The sequence below is a fragment of the Gallus gallus genome, chromosome 13 (assembly GCF_016699485.2).
Source record: "Gallus gallus isolate bGalGal1 chromosome 13, bGalGal1.mat.broiler.GRCg7b, whole genome shotgun sequence".
NCBI classification, from domain to species: Eukaryota; Metazoa; Chordata; class Aves; order Galliformes; family Phasianidae; genus Gallus; species Gallus gallus.
Window position 1 is genome coordinate 3,825,031 of NC_052544.1, and position 21,855 is coordinate 3,846,885.

A 21,855-nucleotide genomic window follows, 5' to 3' on the forward strand; every position below is an offset into this window, starting at 1 on the left:
ATGTTTAGTCAACATTTAAAGTTCAGTATGACTGTTCTTTTTCTCATTAGTTCACTATTAATGTTCACATCTGAAATGCTGTCAACCTTTATTATACATCATGGCTGGCCCTGAAATATTTTGCAACCATGTGTCTGCTATTGTCTGTTTTTGATGGTTTTTGAACAACTTGTTCACATTTCTGTCAGTAGTTATATTCCTGCAAATAGACAAAATATCTTTCAAACAAATTTTTAGTGATTAAAGAATAAGAAGGGATAAACTGACAAGGTGACTTGGCAAGACAGGCATAAAATAAATTTTTAATTCAAATGTGTTTTGAAACCTTAAACTTTCCCAGATCAATTTTTGTTTTTAAATTATAAGTATCTAAAACAGTCTACAAATGTAAACATAAACATCCTGTCAGTTTTGAGTTCCCAGGATTTTTGGTGAGTCTGCCTGGATTAGAAAAGAATTGACTACTGAGTCAGTTAAGAACTGCTGATGAGTTTAGATCAGCTGAGACAGAAATTCTTGATGTCATTATTACTACTTTGAGCAGAGACCACAAGAAACGGATACCTAAGCATACCTTAAGTTGCCTATGAAAAAATAATCTGTTGATGAGATTATATTATATTTGGTTTGATTTATATTATATTTGGTTCTATCAATAGACACAAATCCTAAATTACAGTAGTGAGCCAATAACTCATTAATGCCTTAATCTATTTTGGTATAGTTGTTTTAGTTAGTGACAATACGTTAATACAAATGAAAGGAATAATTTAATATTTTCATATCTCTCAACTATGTCAGAGTGAATCTGTGACTCCATAGGGTGATATTGCTGCATGCGGTAAAAATGTCTGATGATGCTCTGTAAATTAAAAGCAATTAACTTGCAAGGCAAGAAAACAAAGTTGCAAACTCAAAATGAATGAAATAATTGAATAGCTGAATAAAAGGTGGTTAAGTAATTTTTTTATAAAGCAAGAGCAAATATATGTGTGTATGTGCATGCACATGTACATCTCAAAACAAGTATTAAATTAAGTAGTTAAGGAAGTTAAGACAAAGTGTTGGAAGACAAATGAAATTGCTGCAGCAAGCTGGCATGTATCAGGGACAAAGGAAACAACTGGCCTGGGATCAAAGTTTCTGAGAAACTGTTAACCTAAACTGTCAAAGAGCCACAGGAAAAAATAAAGAGTGTGAATAGCTTCAGGATTTAATATTTTCAGTTGCTTTCTTGTTTTTCTTGACTTTGTAAAATTATTATCCTGGAATTTATATAAAATCAAACTGCACTCTGTTTGGCTGCTATTTTTGGGCATAGGATTGCTCTGTTTTTGTTGCTGGAAAAATGTCTCTCAGAGTGGGAAAATGATCTGTAATATATGTGTATGTCAGTTAAAAGATAGCATATTTAAGTTAGGTTTACCTTTGTAGAAATCTATATTGTTAGCTAATGTTTTACACTAAAAAAAAAGCCATCATTTTTTTCATCCCTGTAGAATATAAGTTTTCCACATCTGACCTGGAATAGCAGCTTATGAGTTCAGAGCTGAATAAGGGAAGGCCTCTTGTTAAATTCCCTATTACAGTAATAGATAAGGAAGCATACATCTTTACATTACGTGGTCTTTACATCATGATTACTACAAAAACCAAAACCCCTCTGTCTATTTGAATGAGAACTAGACTGACTGTTCACAACAATGTAAGAAGATCCCACGCTGACCTCTGAATCAGCACTGGGTGTTAGTTAGCTGTGGTGTAGTAGCTCAATTCTCAAACAATTAACGTGGAATTTTCATTCTTCTGTTCAGTGAAATCTAGGAAGCTGACAAACAAAAATAACTGAAACTTAGACTTTGTCACTTGTTATACCTGATAATTTTGTGTCCCAAAATTGGGTCATAATTGTTTTAATCAAGGTTACTTTTTAAAATTTCCATAGGAAATTGCTTTTGGTCATGATATTAAACTGTCACTGATCTTCTACTTTAGCACTCCATAAAGGAAGTAAACATTTGTCTTGAAACAACTAGCGAGAGTTTGTGAATGCCAGCTGGCTCTTCTGGGAGCTCCTCAGAAAGGAAAGGGAACTTGAAAGAAGCAGGGCAGTTTTTATTTATTTATTTATTTTACCAAGATGTACCAGTAACAAGCTTGCCAGTAATTGAAGGAACGTAATGATCTGCGAAGTTCACTACTTCCCCTTATCACCAAAGGTGACAAGAATGCTACGAATCTCAAAGTTGTTTCCTGTTTATGAAAGGACTAATGTAATGACCATTGCCATTTAACTGTAAATGAGAAACAAGAATACAAAAACTGCAAAAAGAAACTAACACACTGTGAAATCGTGAATGTGGTCAATACCTGCACTAGTAATGATGAGCTAGACCCATGGGCTGCCATGCCTTGTAAAAACTGTGTTAGAGTATCCCTTGTTAAAGAAGGTGGTCCAATTTTCTTTTGACAGTCTGCGTGGTTTGTGACTGAAATGCAGCCCCCACAATCAAACCATGGTGGTTGAGGACAAAGTGTAGGAGCAAATCTAAATAGTAATCTGTCAGGTGTATCTCAGTCTCTATTTTAGTAGCATTCAGAGTTATGACCATTCTATGACAGTAAGGCTTCTGGTGTAGGGCATTAAATTTAATTTTTGTTGGAATTCCTTTTGGGAAATTCAGATGTAGTTATGTTTCAACTGCAATAGACAAAGTGCAGGAGCTTCTCCATGTCAGTATTAACTGGTGTGAAATGCTAGACTGAGATTTAAGTGCAACATCTATACGGCCATTGCTTCTAATATGGGGCACATCTTACAAGCTAGTTGTGATTCTGGGATGTTAGCTAGTCCATGAAGCTATTTGCAGACCTGTTGGACATGATGTGAAGCAGGAGTTTTTCCCTCTGGGAGCTCCTAAGCTGTACAGGCTTAGCCTGAGGAGAGAAAGAAGTCTGAGACAAGTGATAAGTGGAGAGATGCCTTTGAAAGGGCTGTGCCTATCAGAAATCAACTTGCATGCAGAAGACGTATTTTGCTAATACCAAATTTGGATTCTTCTGGGTAAAAGTCGAATTTCATTTCTTATTATAAAGGTGAGAATACCAGAAGCACAAATGCCCAAAAAGGAGACTTAATTATGAAGCAGGTTGTCAGGTGTTTGAATTAGGTACAAACATAAATATATAAAATACATATATTTAAGATTCTTTTATATATTTATATATTCATAATATCAGCACCCACTTCTCATGTCTTGTATCACTGTCACCAGCTGCTATAATCCCTGATTTCAGCATCTCCGGAAATTTAGGCCTGGAATTTTTGGGGCTTCTGTCTCTCCTTATTTTCATTACAGGTATATTTTTCTGGCATTGCTTACAGATAGAATAGACAGTTATTAATGATGTTATTAGGAGGAACTGAATGAGTACTCACAATCTTGGAGCAATAGCTCTTGCTGTCACTTTCCTTTACAACCTTTTGGGATAATTTCACTTAATCAGTACATTGTATAAAGTTTATTGATACTACCCATCATTTATCACTCATTTAGGTATGACTAGACATTTTGAAAGAATGCCGCTTTTCCTACTAATTAACTAGAATGTATTTAAATCTTAAAACACTGGAGGTTTATTAAGATTGTTATACCTCTGGCAGTGTGGCAAGGTATTACTGATGCTGTAAGCAACATCTAGGCTACAGTAATCTCACTAGTTTTAATTTGAAGATGAAATTTTAGTGTATTAAAGCTCTGAAAATATAAAGGCATCCTAAAGATGTACTTCACAGTTCGCATAGACGTGTTTCCTTAAATAGTGCACCTCTCTCCACAAATACGATAAGAGTAAAACTATTATTTATTAAGCACACAAAGCATTTTCTGGTGCAAGAAGGGACAAATTCTTAATGAACATCTAATACAGCCATATGTTAAGAGTGTTCTAATGGTGGTGGTAGAAAATGATCTGGTATTTTTTCAGTAACACAAGAAACGTTATGCATTAACAAGAAAGCATGAGAACAGCGTGGGGTTTTTTTCTTCAGGATAAGAGTTATGGATTATCACTTAAGTGTATGTTGCATAGACTTTCAGATAATTGTTTTGACTTAGTATGATTATAGAAGTAGTTTAAGGCCAAGACATATGCAAGATAAGAAATGTTTCCCATCCCTCAGCTCTTTTTAATAACAAAACCTAAGACAATGCAAACACAGTTTCTGTTTAAACATATTTCAGGATGGCTGGCTTTGAATGAGCTGTTTTAGGGGATGAAATCTGTTACCTTAGTGGCTTAATAACTGGCTTCAGAAGGAAAGTCAAAATATTCTGACAAGTTTGTCCTTTCTGTAGCAAATTTGTGTACCCTGTTCTTCCTGACAATGTATATTTTCTGTCTACTTCATGGGGATGTTCCTGGAATGCTTCCCAGTCTTGTCTTTCTGATACGCCTGTAGGTTGTCAGTAACAATTGTTTTAGATTTCATGTATGTTGTTAAGTCTCATCAGAATCGCAAGTCTTATTTTGATTGTGCCAAATATTCATTTATGACTAGGAAAAAAAATCACATCTGAAATCAGAGAAAAGGAGGGAAAAACTGTTAAGCAAGTGTAAGTTAAGGTAGTGTATGAAGTATAGTAGTGACAGAATTGATTTTTTGTAGCTAACTATTGGTTACATTCTGGAATCTAACTATGATTTGGCAGTTCCAATTCCTGATAGCCAAAATCAGTACAAAAAAGTCCTGTATACCAGCACAGCTGAGAGCAGTGGGACTTCTGCAGCTCCATCTCCATCCAGCTTTGATCTAAGTCAAAACCAGAACTGATGTTCTTCCTAACAACGGCTATTTTAATGGCAATAATATTGTCTCGTAAAAAGGTGACAAGTTGCCATAAAGTGTTGTACACAAGAACTTATTTCCTGGAAAAGTGCACAAACTCATACGTTATTGGACTAAAGGAGCCCTTCATGGGTTTGTCAGTGTTGCAAGTTTTTCTTCTATTTACATACTAACTCAAGTTTTACAAACTTGAAAGCTAGATAGTGGGGTAGCAAGACAAAAACAAAATGACTCAACCCTTGACCTCTCTTCTGGTATTAAGTTTTCTTCCCTGATAAAAGCAAGACACTTTTTTCAGGTGCCAATGAATATTCAGGGCATTTTACACATTATTGATGGCTCTGTGTAGAAAAATTCCTGATAGTTTAGCAAGTAGCTTCTGGTGGAATACTTAGCTGTGCTGTAAATAGAACTTCAGATTTATGCTTCAACTTGAACCTCATGAACTGTGCTTGAGAGTGAGCTGATACTGCTGTTTTGAAGGCTTTCTAAAATTCAACAATTTGATTGAATTCATGAGCAAAGATGGGGAGAGGGCATAGTCCAACTTTGTAAAGTTTATAAGTTTAAACTTTGTAAAGTGGCTGAGCAGGAGGCCTGCTCCAAAATAAAGGTGAAACTTTCAAGCGCAGTTAAATGCTCTCTTACAGTGCATCTTGTAAGACAGATGTTCTCAGAACATGAATGAATTTGCTAGTCTCTTGTGCTCATTTATTATATTTGGGGAAAAAGGGTTAACTGTACTCATTTCACCTACCGCAGTGAATTCAGCATGCCACCATAGGGGTTTTCTGGTATTAGCTGGAAGCAAACATATCATGGGTCTGTACTATATGTTTTAATATAAAACATTTTGCAGTGCAAATAAGAAAAAAATATTTGAATCCTTTCTTGGTGGAAGAGATTTTTATTATTATAGGTTACTACCATTGTTTTGCCTTTCTTAGTATGGAAATGCGGCCTCACTTGGTTTGTTGATATCATCTTCTGTCTGACACTTGTCATAATATTTTCTGTAGGCTTCTACTGAACTCAGTTCTATCAAGTTACTATGTGCTTGTGTGTGCAGCTTTTTTGCTCTTGTTCTCAGATAGGAAATAATATCTCTTCTCAGCAGAAAAGATTGTCCTTTTTCTGTGGTTATGCTCTTCTTTGTAAAAATCAGCTATTCAAGCAATGAGTTGCAGTCTGATTATTTCCTTATGGGAATGTTTTGGAGGTCATGTTGTGACTGTTTGTGAAAACTAAAAAAGTGATTTTTTTTTTCGTGCAAGTGAAGTATTCTTATCCTCATACCTCTTTGCCATTTTCCACTTATTCTTGAAGTTTTCTGCTAGTTAGTTATATTGCACAGAGTAAAAGAGCACCGTATGCACAAAGTTTCAAGATTAAACGTGTTTATCTTAATACTTAACATAAAATGATGTACATAAAAGAAAACAGCACTCTGTCATGAAAACAATAAAAAATGAAGTATTTCCACTAGCACAGAAAATATCTGTGCTATGTCAGGCCTGTATAACAGTTTTACAGTTGCTACAACTTCAACTTCAGTAACTTTCCTTAAGCATTTCAACTTTTCTTGTCCTCTGTTACAATGCTAACTTTGGATAAATGTGATTTAACAGTAAGTGAGTTTGCATATACTGCAGAAGTCAACTATGAAGCAACTATTTTTGAATTTCTGGACAAACAGATTGTAAATAATTGAGAGAAAATCTATAGTATTTTCTTTTTCCCAGATGTAACTTAAGATATTATTGCCATGACATTGATTAATTTCTGAAACTGTTCACTGACCTTAAGATTACTGAAAAATCTGTAGTGAGTTTCATATTTTTATTCCTGTTGAGAAATGGACCACACAGTCATTATAGAAAATGAGTTCATTGTAGATCATTAATTACTTGGTGCTTTGTTTTTCAGCAGAGCAGAATAAGGCACAGAAGTTACCTTCAGATGCCAAAATTATAGCTTTTCTTTAATCAAATTGAATTCATTGTTTCTCACTTCTTGGAAGTTAGCATCTCAAGATGATTGTCAGAAAGCAGTTGAAGAAGCTGCACAGACTGTTTCAGAGCAGCAATCTTTATTGATGTTAAAAATTCCTTGTGGTCCTTTCTTCTGTTGTGAGTTATTGTTCTCAATAACTTCTCAATCTAGTTTGCAGCTGGCAAAATGTGAAAATAAGTCAGATATTAATACATTTAAAGCCTGCTCTGGAGGTCAGAAGAAAAAATTACCAACTGTACTATTTTGAATATCTTAAAGAAAACTGATTTTCAAATATGCAAAAATGGTTTTTGAGTAGCAATGCTGCCTGATTCCTGTCAGCATGGGTAGCTTTTTGAAATTTTTTAGCAAAGACAATTGTGTAAGTGAATAGAGAGGTTTCAGTGGGCCTGAGACGTCCTCTGCTGTGAATTTTCCCTTACTCTTGTTTTTATTTCTTTAGCTTAAATACAGCAATAATTTGTTCTCTGCGTTGAGAGATTAGTTGTCTTAAAAGGAAAAGCATGAAGTGGAGCAGGTTATTTTATTCATAATACCTCTCGTTGGAATAGTCCTCACAGTGTGCTTTACAGAAGTCTTTTTTTATTTTGCCACTTAGTCCAATCTTCAATAATGTTGTGTTTTTTTTTTTTTTTTTTTAATCAGTACCATTGCAAATTACAGAATGAAACAATGGATGGATGGAAACTAAGAGTTAAAGACCACTTATTTTAGTTAGGCACTAATAAATGTCAGCTAAGGGGAACACTACAGATGAGCCCCTGACTACCTGAGTTGAATCTTTTACTAGATAATGGCTTCAGATGCACAGCTTATAAAGCAGATAGTAGCTGTGATAGCACTGGTTGATCTACTGCATGAGATGTTGACCAGGAGGATGAGTATTTCTGAGAATTCCCTTCTAAAATGGCATCGCTGCAAGCCTCTCCCAGCACTGATAGCGGTAGAGGTAAACATACAAAGAAGGAAACCTTGCTGTGAAACTGACCCAAGTGCTGTCTCAAAGTACACATGCCTATAAAAGTCACATTTATTGCTGTCTTTATTTGGATATGTAAAATTTGACATTGCAAAGATGTGATAGTATTAAAATACACTATTGGATGTTAAGCTCTGCAGATCATGATCTTAACCAATCACAAGTTTACTTGTGACTAAAGGCATGCTTATGAGAAGGCCATTGTGACAATACCAACCAGATTCTATAGCAGTTTGAACGTGTCTAGTCTATTGTGTATAATTTTGGAATTACAATGTATTTTGCACATATTTTAGGAGTGATGTTGTTAGATGAAAACTGGAAGTGTAACAAGCTAAAGTGAAGATGAGTTTTAATAATGGAAGTTAGTAATATAACACTAAAAAGTAATAGCCAGATTTCTTGGCCATTTATAGTTGGACACTAATGATTTAATTTTTAAAGAATAGGCTCAAGGTGTAAATAACCCAATAAAGCGTCACTCGTGATTATACTAGAGATAAATATTATAGCAAGCTGTGTCACTTCTGTGAAAAAAACAAAAACCAAAACAAACAAACCAAACTTCTGTACTATGACAAACTGTTACCCTGCACGTTTATTCTGCTGAACTATGGTGGGGTGTATGGGAACTGCTGAGTCCCGGCCTGTACCACTGATTGAGCACCTGGGGAAAGGATCCGCTCAGCCCTGGGAGCACAGGTGAAGGCAATTCAGCTGTGTGACCAGAAGGGGTGGAGCCTGGCTGCACCTCTCTTAGACCTCATTTAAGGGCTGACTGCCCCTGGGGAAGGATCTCTGGTTGGAGATCCCTCCCTGGTGGAGTTTCCCCTGTGAGTCTAGATCTTCTGAGGTGGGTGAGCACCTTTCCTTTGTAGCGCTATTCCATTTGTGCTAGTCCCTTTGCTACTACACTCCTGTATTGTCCTTCCACTGTGTTGAACTTTCTGATTTTAACGGGGGTAGGAGGGGGAATCCAATCCAAAATGCTTGGTCAAAAAGAATACCCAAAACAAACTGTTACATTTACATGAAATTACAAAGTGAAGAGTTTTGACTTCCAAATAGAACTTAAAAGGTTATTGTCTGGCAACTGGCTAAATCTGTCACTTTGGTTGTTATATTTTCTAATATACTACTGTAATTAGCTTGTCAGAAAATTTCACAGTAGCCAAATAAAACTGTATTTGATGGCCTGGGCGGTTAAGTTTGCACATTTGCCCAGTATGAATTCTGTCCTAATTCCTGAAACCACTCCTTATTGACACAAGAAAGCAGTTATATCGACTAAATGGTGGAGGAATGAAGGTGAGTAGGAATCCAGGCTTCTTATGGCATTTACTTTCTTTTTCAATTGTATCCTATAATCTAGTAACAGAATAATTTATTGTTTCCTTTTAGTAGTCTTACACTTTTGATTTTTCTACCCAGTTGAGACACTAGCTTGCTATTTTTTTTCCCTGAAATCTTAAATTTGTTTAATGATGCTTTAGCCACTTGTTGTCTTGATCATAGTTCCTTGCTCCACGTGCTTCTAATAGTTAAATGAAAAATGAACCAGCTTGTATTTTGTACTCACCACCTGCTGCAGAACAGAGTCAAAGCTGTTATGGCAAAAAATAAGCCTAACCCTGAAGCTGCTTAGCATCCTTCTGGAGAGAACTTTTTTCATAGATGCTGATCTTATTTGACTTTTGGTCCCTCCCCCCCCCCACCCTTTTTTTTTTTTTTTTTTTTTTTTTTTACTCCCTGTGTATTATAGATATGGAAGAGTGCTGTTAGAAATACTGATCTGGACTGAGCATACAAGTATGTATCCAGTATGCAAACTAGAGAAGGTCCAAAATTATTTTCTTTCTTTTCTTTTTGTAGAGGCATCCAAAAACAAATAAATAAAATCAATCCTGCCTATAACAGAGGGGTTGGAATGATGATCTTTAAGGTCCCTTCCTACCTAATCCAGTCTATGGTTCTAATGTCAGAGATGCCAGGAAGTTATATTATGAAAAATACTTCATACTTACAAAACATTTCAAAATAGTATTTGATATGTAATGCAGATTTCATCTTAGACTGGAAGTAATACTTGAAAAATTCTTTGTAAAGCTCAGATTGCTGTATAACCTTGTGTGTATTATAAATCTTTATGAACTAATAAGTGGAGACTGGAAGGCTGAGTTGCCAAGGTCAGAGCCCATAAGTAACACAGAAACAAAATGCAGGTTTTCTTGTTCCTACTTTAAGCACTAGTTATTTCCATGCTGTAGTCAAAAGAATTTTGTAATGTTAGTGTGTTGACATGATGGGGATTTAGCTGCCTAAGCTTTACATTTAATGTTCTTAAGCTTTGGAAATGCTAGTGAAAACTTGCTTACTCACTTCTAATGACACTACTATACTTTGTGTAGATGAAGACATGACCAGCACATGCTAAATGATATTTGATTTCTTTTACTGCATCTTTGAAGAAAAAACATCTAAGAAATGGCTTATGTTTCAAAACAAGTTCTGTTTTGATTCGTTGAGGTATGTGAACTACACTTGAAATAATGAAATATATTGCATTGTGGAGACAACATTGCTTATTCTACATGCAACTGTTAATAATGTTCAAACAAAATATCAAATCTGAAGATTATTAATAACAGCTTTGAATGCTTTCCCTCTGCTGCAAAGTCTTTCAGTTTAGCTTATTCACACAAGAAAGCAAAAGGTAATAAATACTTCCATTTTGAAAACACCTCATTTCAGGTAATAAGTGAATATTGTCTCATCCTTCTGATTTTTGGTTTCACACTAGGAACTATTCAAAACCTGGAGACTTTAAGTTGTTTTTAAGTTATGAAGATGATGGTCTTTTCCTACAGAATAGTTTTGTCTCAATACCACAGAATCATAAAATGGCTTATGCTGGAAGGAACCTAAAAGATCATCTAGTTCTGCAGGGTAGGGAGGCCACCCATTAGATGAGGCTGCCCAGGGCCCCATCCAACCTGCTAACGAACACTTCCAGTGATGTGGCATTCATAAATTTTGTGCAGCCTGTTCCAGTGCCTCACCACTCTCTATGTAAATAGTTTCCACCTAACATCTAATCTAAATCTCCCCTCTTCGAGTTTAAAGCCATTCCCTTTTGGCCATGTAAATAGCTGGTCTTGCCCCTGTTTGTAAGTTCCCCTTAAGTACTGAAAGGCTGCAGTGAAGTCTCCCCGGAGTTATGTGGAGATGTTAGATTGTGTGCAAAGGAAGTATTCAATTGTGAGCCTATTACTCTGAAAACGTTTGCATTTCATACACTCCAAAGACTGAGCTAGAAGCCTGTGTTTGGATTTATTTGTTTTTCCAGCCGCTTTATCCCTTACTTCCCAAATACTTCCTGGGGGTGTTGAAATGGATGTGAATTTTCTTAACACAAATCTATTTTTCTAACAGGAGGTTTTTTTCAGATCTCCGTGTAAGTAGTCTGTAAATATAAGAAGTTACTGTTTTGTTTTTTAATGTAGCAAGATTGTATTGTTATGAACAGTGCTCTTTGAGCTTATTTGTCCAATGACCTGTGTCCTAAAACATAACATTTTTAATCCTGTTCCACCACTGAAACTATTGTGTGTTGTTACATATATGTAGAGGCTCTTAGTTCTCCTGTCTGCTTAACGGTAAAGAGAGAAAGTATACTTATACCAGAAACTTGCAATGCCTCCTGTATGAAAACAGTTTTTCTAGACTGTCTAAATACTTGAAGGTAAAGTGTAGCTATGTGCCCAAATAATTACGCCTCGAATAAAAGAGAACTAAGCTTCTTCCAATACAGAATCTCTTAAAATTGCTTGATGACAGATTCTGGCTGCAGTAAAACAAAAGATAACTAAGGAAATATTCTTAAATTGTTTTATAAACCACTGAAGGCCATGGGCTATACATTTTGACAATTTAGTCTGTCCTGGTAACCAGTGCTGATTCCTGTTGTGCCCTGCATGATCACAGAATCATGGAATCGCCAAGGTTGGAAAAGACCTCCAAGATCATCCAGTCCAGCTGTCCACCTATTGCCAATATTTCCCACTAAAACATGTCCCTTGGTACAACATCTAAGCACTGTGACTCAACCACTTCTCTGGGTAGTTTATTCCAGTGCCTAACTGCTCTTTTGGAGAATAAATTTTTCCTGATGTCTAACCTGAACCTCCCCTGATGCAACTTGAGGACATTCCCTCTAGTCCTATCACCAGTTACCTTGAAGAAGAGGCTGACCCCCACCTTGCCACAACCTCCTTTCAGACAGTTGTAGAGAGATAGAAAGTTTTCCCCTGATTCTCCTCCAGATCAAATGGTCCCAGCTCCCTCAGCTGCTCCTCATAGGACTTGTGCTCTAGACCCCTCATCAGTTCTGTTGCCCTCCTCTGAACACACTGCGGGGCCTCCATGTCTTTCTTGTAGTGAGCAGCCCAAACCTGAACACAGCGTGTGAGGTGTGGCCTCACCAGGGCTGAGTACAGTCACTTCTCTGCTGCTGCTGGCTGCACTATTTCTGACACATTGGAAGTAACGCTCTGAAGGCTGGAATGATGCTATGCTGTTCTGTCCTCATCTTTTCAAATATTCTACAACTTATTTATATGACTCAGATTTACAGCTAGTTCAGTACTCTTACACCAGCATGCTGTGCCCCAGAAACTGAATGAAATACATTGAAGATTGCTGCTATGTGCAAGCTGTGTTCACATTGATTACAGAGCTTAATTTAAGAACAATGTGCCCCTCTTTAGGTATCTTTTATGCATTAGAAGTATATAACAATAGTCTGTTTTGCATTTTTCCTTCCCTTTCTCTAGTATTTATTTAAATAGAAAAAAAAAAACCCAAACCTGTAGAGACCTGTATATGGATATCAACTGCATAACACAAAAGTAAACCAGCAGTTAATGCAACAGTTCATGGAGTATATGCCATGATAGCAGGGAGAATATAATGTGGGGGTTGTTTTTGTTGAATGAGAAAAATCTAGTACAGCAGAACCTAATTTAATTTTCAGAACCTAGTGGAACTACTACTTTTCTTTTCTTCGTAAACTGTAATTTTAAATTCTTGAACGCATTTAAAATGGTGTGGAGGCGTGATCCATACTTGATGTTAGCCAGTTGTCTTTCTGCTGCTTCCCAGTTTGACTTTAACTAGCAGAGCAGCAGTAGATTAGGAACAAGTATAAAACCAAGTCATCTGCTATTAGAATTGAGAGAACAAACGAATTCTAAATTTCAAGAACAATTGAAATACCATCTCTGAATCTTATCAAGATAGAAAATGTATGATTTATTAACGTTCATTCATTGTCTTCAGCATTGTTATTATCAATGAGATCCCCAATGTTAGTGGTAGAAGTTTTGTTTAAATTCTTTGCTGCTCCAAGTTGCTGCTCTCTTTGCACACTGTGCAGTGAATTATAGAATTCCAGGTGAAATAGCAACATAAGCTTTCTTGCATGGACTGATCTTCCTCATTCCCATAGCAGAATAGGAATGAGTTTGTGAGTAAAGGTGTGCAGATTGGTAATCTTGAGGTTTTTTATTCTGTTTGAGGGGAATGTAAGGCTAACTTCAGTTGCTAGACTTGTTAATAATAACAATAACTTGTTATAATAATAACAATAACTTGTTAATAATAAACAAATAAGTGTTGTTTCATGCCAAGCAGTAGACTGTGTGTTAGACCTGAGGATTGCTTTTGTTTTGTAGCTTGACTGTATTAAAAGCAGGTAGTACTTTTTCAAGCATGATCTTCAAACGTGATATTTAAAACCAAAGGCACCAGTAGAAATATACTTTGCTTATCCTAGCTTGTTCTCAACAAAGAAAACATTGCTTTTTAGTTATCTATCTAAAAGCTAATGTTTAGAACTTAGTGCTTATTTTTTCCTGTGAAATGGGCATTAAATTAGGCATCAACTGATATGGTGAACGGCTGTAACCTGGACAATATCTCCCTGCTATTGTTTTCAGCCATAACTTTGACATTTTTTGCATATGTATTTTTAAAAATCACAGGTTCAAAAAGTATTTAACCTCTTGAAATGAGCTACGTGCTGTAGACGATGAAGCCTTCAGCTTAAGATTTGCGCACGGGACATTCACGAGGCTGCAGTGTCTGTTCAGGACCCTCCGGGAGCTCAACAGCCACAAGAGGGCATCATGACACAATTTAGGCTCTGTTTAGGGTAGCAGCTCTGAAATCCTATGTTTGCCTTTAAAATAGGTGTCTCGTAGTTTGTGCATTGGATATGAAGAGCAAAACTGAGTACTTTGATGTTATTTTCCCAGGAAAAAAAAAAAAGCCACAGTATTGCCATCAGTCATGTTAAACCTATGATCTATTTCTAGTTTCTAGTAAAAATCAAGTTCAAATTCCTTACCATTGACAGGGTTGTCAAGTGTTAGCTTTATGTCCTTTTTAGGCAATGTACTGAGATACTTTATATAACTTGGTATATGTCATTGCTTCCCAAATGATTGCATCAGTGACTTTAAATTAGGTGGAATTTGAACTTAGCATCTTTAAAATGCACACATCAGCTTGATCCCTTGGCAAAGTATTCTCCTCAGTGGTGGATGTGCTAAAGAGCTCCTCTTCAAGCTGTTCAGGGAGCCTTGTCAGTTAAATGATAAGATTCAGGCCTCCATTATTTTGAAGTGATCAGAATTACTGATTTCCTCTCCCCTCTTCCAGTTTACTGCTGGTGGTTGTAGAGACTTCTGTCTGTTGTGCAAGCAGTTCTGCAGTATGAGTATGGACTTCTGTTGCCTGAGCCAGAGTACCGTATGCTTGGATTTCTTCAACCAGTCTTATTTTTTTTGCTCATAAACTTTCAGATTTCAGGACTTCAGCCAGCAGAATGGGCCCTGCTACAGTTTTGCCAGGCTTCTAGATGCACTATTATGCATGGAATAAACAGCATTTGGGAGGCATCAGGTTTACTACATACGTGAAAGCCACAAGCACAAAGCAAATGCAGTAAATGCCGTGTTTCTCAGACGTGTCACACTTGCTCTACAGTGTGTGCACTTGCATATATATCCAGAACGTGCCTGACAAGAAATATGACATTATGTAGCATGTCTTGAAATTAACTTTAAAACACTGTTAGTGCTTGTGTATTTAGTGAAAGTACTGAAATGTCAAAATTGCCTGGAGAAGTGATTTTTCTCTTACTTCCTCTCTCCAAGTAGCTGCCACAATCTTCTGGTTTTGTTCACTGTGCCTTTCCACTGTTCCCAGAACTCAGTGCTCTTCCTCTAGCCCATAAATGGCATTAAAGGTTCTTCTGCAAGGAGGGGAGGGGTAGTCATGGAGTCTCAGTTATGGATGGCAGGTTGAAGGGAAGCAGCTGAGGTGACAGCACCACTTGAATGTGAATGTAATCTGAACAGCTGTTCAGTAAAAGTTCTTCCATCTTAGAAGAAGAAAACCACTGTTTTTTTTTTTTCTTGCTTAGTTCTTTTTTCTTTTAGTAATCTATTTATTTTCATGTGTTGAATAGTCAGTTTCCTAACTGGTGTAAAGATGTTCTAGATATGTCAAACTACTCATTTTCTAAGAGTAAGGGCTGTATTTCATATTGCAGAAGCAGCAGGCAAGATTTAAATTCCTGCTGGGTAGGCAGCACACCTTTGATAGCCTTTGTTGGTGAGGTGTTTTGCATGTATGAAAATGTTGATCATTTCAAATGCTTGGGAAAAAGTATGTATGAAAACTGTCCATCTTTAGATAGCTTCATAAAAAGAACTTAAATATTTTTAACTTAGTATAAATACAAAACAGGGTCAAATAGGAGACATTTTATAGATCCATATTCAGTAAATATTCCATTATCTGTATTGTTTTGTGCTTTTTTTGTGTAACGCATGCCATACCCTGTGCCAACGATGTACTAAGAGATGAAGTGACTTGTTTGCCAGCTTGTAGCAGTTGCCAAGATCAGGAAGCCATAGTAGATACGTGAAAGGAAAACAGCAGAGCCAACACTCTGCTTCTCTGTGGTGTGACTTGATAATATGTGACTGTCTCCTCTAAGAGCTGTTTTAACTGGAATGTAAACATGCCTCAGTTTTTATAACAATGAAATATATTTGAAGATTAGGCTTGGCTTTCAGTTCAGCTTGCTTTCTGCTATTTTGTCTGGTGCACCTTTCTATTCAGGATGATTTTGTTGTGAGAAACAGTGAAGCATGGAATACGCTGATTGCTGTGGATGATAGTGAGAAGACAATTCAGGGAGTTTTTCAGCATTTCTTAGAATTTGAAGTCCTGCAGAGCTGAATATTAGAGTAACTTCAAAAATAAGTATTGCATAGGACAGTCATGCTTCCATTGTCCATGGCTGTATTAATAATTAGTATCCAGCAACTCCCATATGTCCATCCGGATGCGAGGGATGTATGACTCTCCATAAGACCATAGCTAGAAAGAGGTTTGCTAGTTAAACAGAGCAGGAAATCTTTCTTTGGAATGATGTTGCCTGGCTGCCAAGGCAAGTTAGTTTCCAACGAAAGTATTTTCACTGCTTGAGCGAACTAAGGATGTATACCTTCAGTCTGTGTGGAGGAGACACCAGAGCTTTCAGAGTACTTTGTCTTGCTAAGCAGTGTAATTTCTGTCATCTGGCTGAACCAGCTGTTCTGTGTTCAAGAGCTGATCTCTTGAACTAACGCTTGATGGAGGGCGCTTGCCTCAGAATAGATAGCGATGAGTGTCAGTGACATGCCTGGAGCTGGCTGTGCTTTTGCCCTCTCAAGAGGGTAAAGGGGAGGAGTGTGGTTCAAGCTCCTATAGTTATTGTTGCTGCCCCTGGTATGGTGAGGCTGGAGAGGGGTTTGCTAGGCGTTACTCTTCAATTGGTCTGTTAATGCGGGAGGTTAAAGTGATCTTTGTTCACTCTACTCCAGGAAAGCAAAAGTTTATTTGGGAATCCAGATGAAGTTACGTACGCCTTCCCAAACCTTTTCCTCTTGTAGATTTGAGAGAGGTGGGAGAACAGCATTTTCTAATCTTTTATGAAGTAGCGTAAAGCAGCCTCTTAAAGGGGTGACAGCTGAGTCTGTACATTTTCAAACCTTGTGTGACTTGTCACTGAGCCTTCTTCTGTTGGATACTGCTATATAAGGACTGCTTAAATGAGTTTTGAGTCTAGTCATGTAAGCAGTTCAGGTGTAAGCCTTGATCAAAATGGGTTCTGTAGGGGGGAAAAAAAAGCAGCCAAATAATTTACTAAAACATGTGCAAAACGATCTATTTCTTCTTTGCTTTGTCAAAGACCAGAAAAGGAGAGGTGAAAATTAATCTGTGATCTTACGTGTGCTGTTGGCAAATTGGTCTTTACTGGGAAATGCTCTATAGTGTCAAATGTTGGAGAGGGCAGTAGACAAGTAGCTGCCCTGCTGGCTGTGGAGGTGGCAATTCACAGTTAAGGGTAAAACTGGCTATCGAGGTGAGCAGGAACACCTCACATGGTTATAAATGTCAGAATTCCCAGTGAGGCAAATGTAGCCAGAAACCAACAAACAGTTTAGGTGTGCATGTTGGAATCCATGTCTTAGGGTGGCTATCTTAGTGTTTGGGTTTTTTTTTTCCTGGAAGCTTTTCCACTTAAAATTTAGTTTGTAGAAAAACACATTTTGAGCACAAACTGGGAAACACACCCCCAACATAATGTAGCACTGTCCAGTCTTTGTTGGAGGTGTCTGTGGCAGTTTCAAGGGCAGTGCTTGTCAGGCTCCTTGTTGGACAGGTGGAAAGAAAACTTCCCTACACAGAGGACTAGAATCTTGAGTCCATACTCATGGACCAAGACTTTGTGATGTAGACACAGAACACATTTTCTGTGTGCATCAGCTCAACGAACAATGTGTTGTGCATCAGTGTGCCTTCTGCATGATCTTCAGGTGTGCCGAGTAAGGGACTGTGTATTCTGAAACACTTTTTTTCATGTCATGCGTATGCCAGCTTTGCTCTTCATCTTAATTAATTATCTTTTGACTTGGCTTAAACTTAAAAAGATGCCGTACTTGCGTCTCCCTCAGGCCTCTCCATTTTCCAAGTCATCTCTAAATATTTAAACATTTCCACGGCGTCTTGTGTTTGGCACATTTTTTAATAAACTTCAGATAAAATGTTCGGAGCTCCAACCAACATCAGACCAGCACACAGCTGTCACGTGGATGCATTCCGCTTCCTCCGATTTAGAGCAGATTTCCCTGCCGTCCGCCCTCTCGGTGAATTCGTAGCCCGCGGCGCATGGGCGCTCCCGGGAGGGGGCAGCTCGGGGTGAGCGGGGCCGGGCCGGTTCCCACCGCCAGAGGGTACTCGGGGAGTGCGCACGGCCCGAACAAAAGGCGGCCGGTTCCCCCCGGAGGGAAACTTGAGACCGCTTCGGCAGGAGCCGGCTTGTTCGTGCCGCAGCCCGCGCGTTACTCTCCGAAACCCGAACCGGGCGGGGAGCGCTGGGAGCCGCGTCCCGGGGCGCAGACGCGGCCGGGGGTCCCCCCGAGTCCCCTCACCGCCGCGCGGAGCGGCCCCAAACTTTCGCCCTCCCTCCGCTCCAAAAGTTCGGCGTTTGGGTGACGTCAGACGCCGCACAGCCAATGGGCGCGGCGGCTGATATTTTGGGAGGGGGGAGGGGTGGCACCGTGCCGCGGGCGCTCGCCCGGCTGCCATGCCCAGTGAATGGAGAGCGGCGGGCGGGCGCGGCAGCGCCGCGGGTGGGAGCGCCGCCGCCACTCGTCCGCCCCTCGCCGCCTCCCGGTCCCGGCTCCGCCGGCCGTCAGCGCGCGGGTGCCGGCCCACGGCGGCAGCAGCCGAGCGGCGACGGGCAGCGCCTGAGGAGCTCGCGGAGCTTTGAGTTGCCGCCCAGCGCCTCCGCGGGTCACCTGCCCGGCCCAGGTGGGGCGATGCAGAGCGGAGGAGGCTGCTTGGGAGATTGCCGCCGCTTCTGATGGATGTTTTGTGTGTATTTATCTTCGCTCCCGGTTTCTCTTTCATCTGAAGACGCATCTGGCTCGAGCTCTGTTAAACTATCTGCCTTCTGGTACCGCTCGTAGATAACAGAAGGAAACCTGAGCCCGAAAGGCAATCCCCCACCTTCTTCCACCTAATGTAACCCTTTCAGGCTCCTTTGAAGGTTTGCTGGTGCTCCGGCGATGATGGCAGTGGTGGGTTCCCATGGGCTGTACTAAGAGCCTTTTTTTTCTTTTTTCTTTTCTTTTCTTTTTTTTTTTTTTTTTTCCTTTCTTCGTAGAGGCATTTCATCTTGAAGGGCTGGCTGCTCTCACACACTTTTATATCCGCTGGAGTGATCGAGAAATCATGTCTGGTGGAAGAAGTGAGTTTCTGTGCCTTGGAATGATCTTGGGCTTTTGGAGCTCCGTGAGTTGGATGCCTGTTGGAGGCTGCCCGCATAAATGTACGTGCATTGCTTCCAACGTGGATTGTCATGGACTAGGACTCAAAACTGTACCGAGGGATATTCCCAGGAATGCTGAGAGACTGTAAGTAGTAAACGTTAAGGGCTCCTCAAGTACTTATAGAAACATCTGGCATGAATTTCTCAACACCTGCCTATCAGTATGGAGTACATTGTAACAGCAGCTTAAGTAATGAAACACGAATTAATGTTTTCAGGGGGAAGGGGAGGAGCTTTTCAGAAGTTACAGGTATCCTGCTGCTGCCCTCACTTAAAAAAAAAAAAAAAAAAAAAAAAAAAGGCATTTTTGGAGCTTCATGGTGTTTTCCAGATCGTACTAGCAGATGGGGGTCTTGTTGATTTGATTTTGCATTGACTTGCTTCTAACTTGCTTAGAACTCTGTATGGAATGTTCTCAGGAGATAATCATTGTCAATGTGAACACCAATTTAAAATGCAATTGGAAACCTGGGTATCTTCACCTGGTGGCTGGTGGCAGTTTCTCCTTGCTTAGTTTTCCTAGCGTGGTGACTTCGTCACCATGGAAAAATCGACTACTGACATAAACTAATGCAAATGGATAAGAAGTCACATTAAAGCGGTCTCTAATTTCTGTCTTAAGTTGCCTAAGTTGGTGTTATGGGGAAGGAAGCTTGTTGTTTAGTTTTTAATCTGCTTCAGGGTTTATGATAGTTTAATACAGTGAGATGCTTCCACTTTCAGTACAGGAGAACGTTCTGAATATGTGTGGAGTATATCTTCTGTATTATAACTTCATAAGGGTTTTTTTAGTTGACTCTTTTTACTTAGCAAGTTCCTAAGGGGAAAGCCGAAAGCTAACTTCGGACCTCTGATACGGTTTTGACACTGACTCGGTGCAGAGGACAGCATCTCTTGATGCTGCCTAATGCATAGCACATGGCTAATTTCAGAGAATACCCAATACAAGATGTCCAGAATGGAATGTTAAACAGAGCTTCTGCATGGCCCTGTGCTGATCTCCACTGATTACTCTAGGAGAATTGCAGTTAGTTGTGCCTTACGTGGATTAACTGACAACTTGAAGTGTTTAAACTCATTGGCAAAAACTGCAGATTGATTGGCTTGACTTCCTATTTTCTTTCCTTCTGGATCATAGAGTTTGGGGAAACTTCAAACTCTCAAGCAGTTTTTCCCTAAGAAAGCTAAATGAGGTTACTAAGGAGACCAAGCTTTCATGTATAGAGGCCTTTTAAAATCTAAGTTCTGTCCCAGAATGAAATTTTATAACATCCTTGAATGTTTCTAAATTCGTTTTATAGTGCTGGGAGACCTTTTACTAGACTATTCCACCATCTTTAATGTTCTGTAGCTGTATCAGCCTTCTTTTTAACCCCAGCTGCTTGAACAATAGTTTTCAGATGTCTGTTACTGAAAGCTTTACTTCTGTGCATGAAACGATGTACTTTCTAAAATTGGCAACCTGGCAATCTGGGCACCGATAAACAAACAAAACTCTCAAGCCAACTGAAAAACACCCCTCCCGACCTGGTAGTATAGTGAGCCAGCAAGGGTAGGTGTAGCTGTGTGATAACACGAATACTGGTATCCTTCATCTGTGGGATGTGTTGAGTTTAAGAATTAAGGGCTGGAATAAAACATTTAGATTTCAGGTTAAAATGATTCACAAATGCATGGTTAGCTTGCCACCTGAGAAGCATTTGAAGAGCAATATAGTGATTTATTACTGCCTAGGTTTTAGGGAGGCTGAGTTCACTTTGTTACTAGGTTTCCTTTGTGAGAATGTACTTCAATAGAGATGTTGGCTTCCCTTGCCTTTTGTAAGAAGCCAGGCTGAAAGAGTAAGTTTCTTGATCTTGGTATGTTCAACTTTAAAAAGAATGAAAGCGCATGTAATCACTGTGTTATTAGTTCTGGTAATTTTTGGTGTAGCTTACAGGTTTAAGTTTTAGATTGATGGCTGCATGATGAACAATGGTAGCTATTTCACAATATGAATCTTCAACCTTAGAGATGCTCTACCGATGAATATGCTTTATAGCTGTGTTACAGCTTCTTAGTTTATTTTGAAAACAGTGTATTATTGGAGCATTTGATGACTAAAATATGGTGGAAATAACACAGAGGATCCCATAATAATGCGTTCTTTAGTTTTATGTACTTCTTCACTTATTCTCTCAGTCTGCCATGGGCATTTCACTGTTGTTTTTTTTTTTTTTTAATACTGTTCACTGTTGTCTTCATTACAGCAGTTGTTTAAAGCTTGTGTAACTTCTTTCAAATCTTTTAAATCTAACTTTTAAAGTTAGCCATTGAACTAACTTGAATTTTCTAATCTGATCAGTAAAGGGAAAGACCTTATTCCCTTCCTCTTAAGTGAAATGTCAGTCAACCACCGGGTGTATCGGAGGGCCTTCTTTTCTTCATAGCTCTGTGCCTATGATGAAACAGTGGGTTGATGTTTAGTCTTTAACTGGTTTGTTCAACTTGTAAGCAGTTTTTGTCATTTTGAGATAAATAGGGACAGGTAATTTTTATCTTGGAAAAATGTTTGTGTGTCCAGTG

General features: G+C 38.7%; 1 protein-coding gene across 6 annotated transcripts in view; it reads left to right on the top strand.

Annotated features, from left to right (window-relative positions):
- SLIT3 (slit guidance ligand 3) overlaps positions 1-21,855 on the top strand; it is a 526,297-nt gene that overhangs the window by 32,573 nt on the left and 471,869 nt on the right. For 2 of the 6 annotated variants that reach the window (XM_015293583.4, NM_001396121.1), the window contains exons 1-2: positions 18,544-18,770; positions 19,126-19,375. The exons of 2 other annotated variants lie outside the window; for them this stretch is intronic. In XM_015293583.4, coding sequence (XP_015149069.2) covers positions 19,194-19,375 — 182 coding nt within the window. In that variant the 5' untranslated portion in view covers positions 18,544-18,770; positions 19,126-19,193. Of the gene's footprint in view, positions 1-18,543; positions 19,009-19,125; positions 19,376-21,855 lie in introns of those variants that run through there. 2 more of the 6 variants (XM_015293584.4, XM_015293585.4) reach the window with 2 other exon arrangements.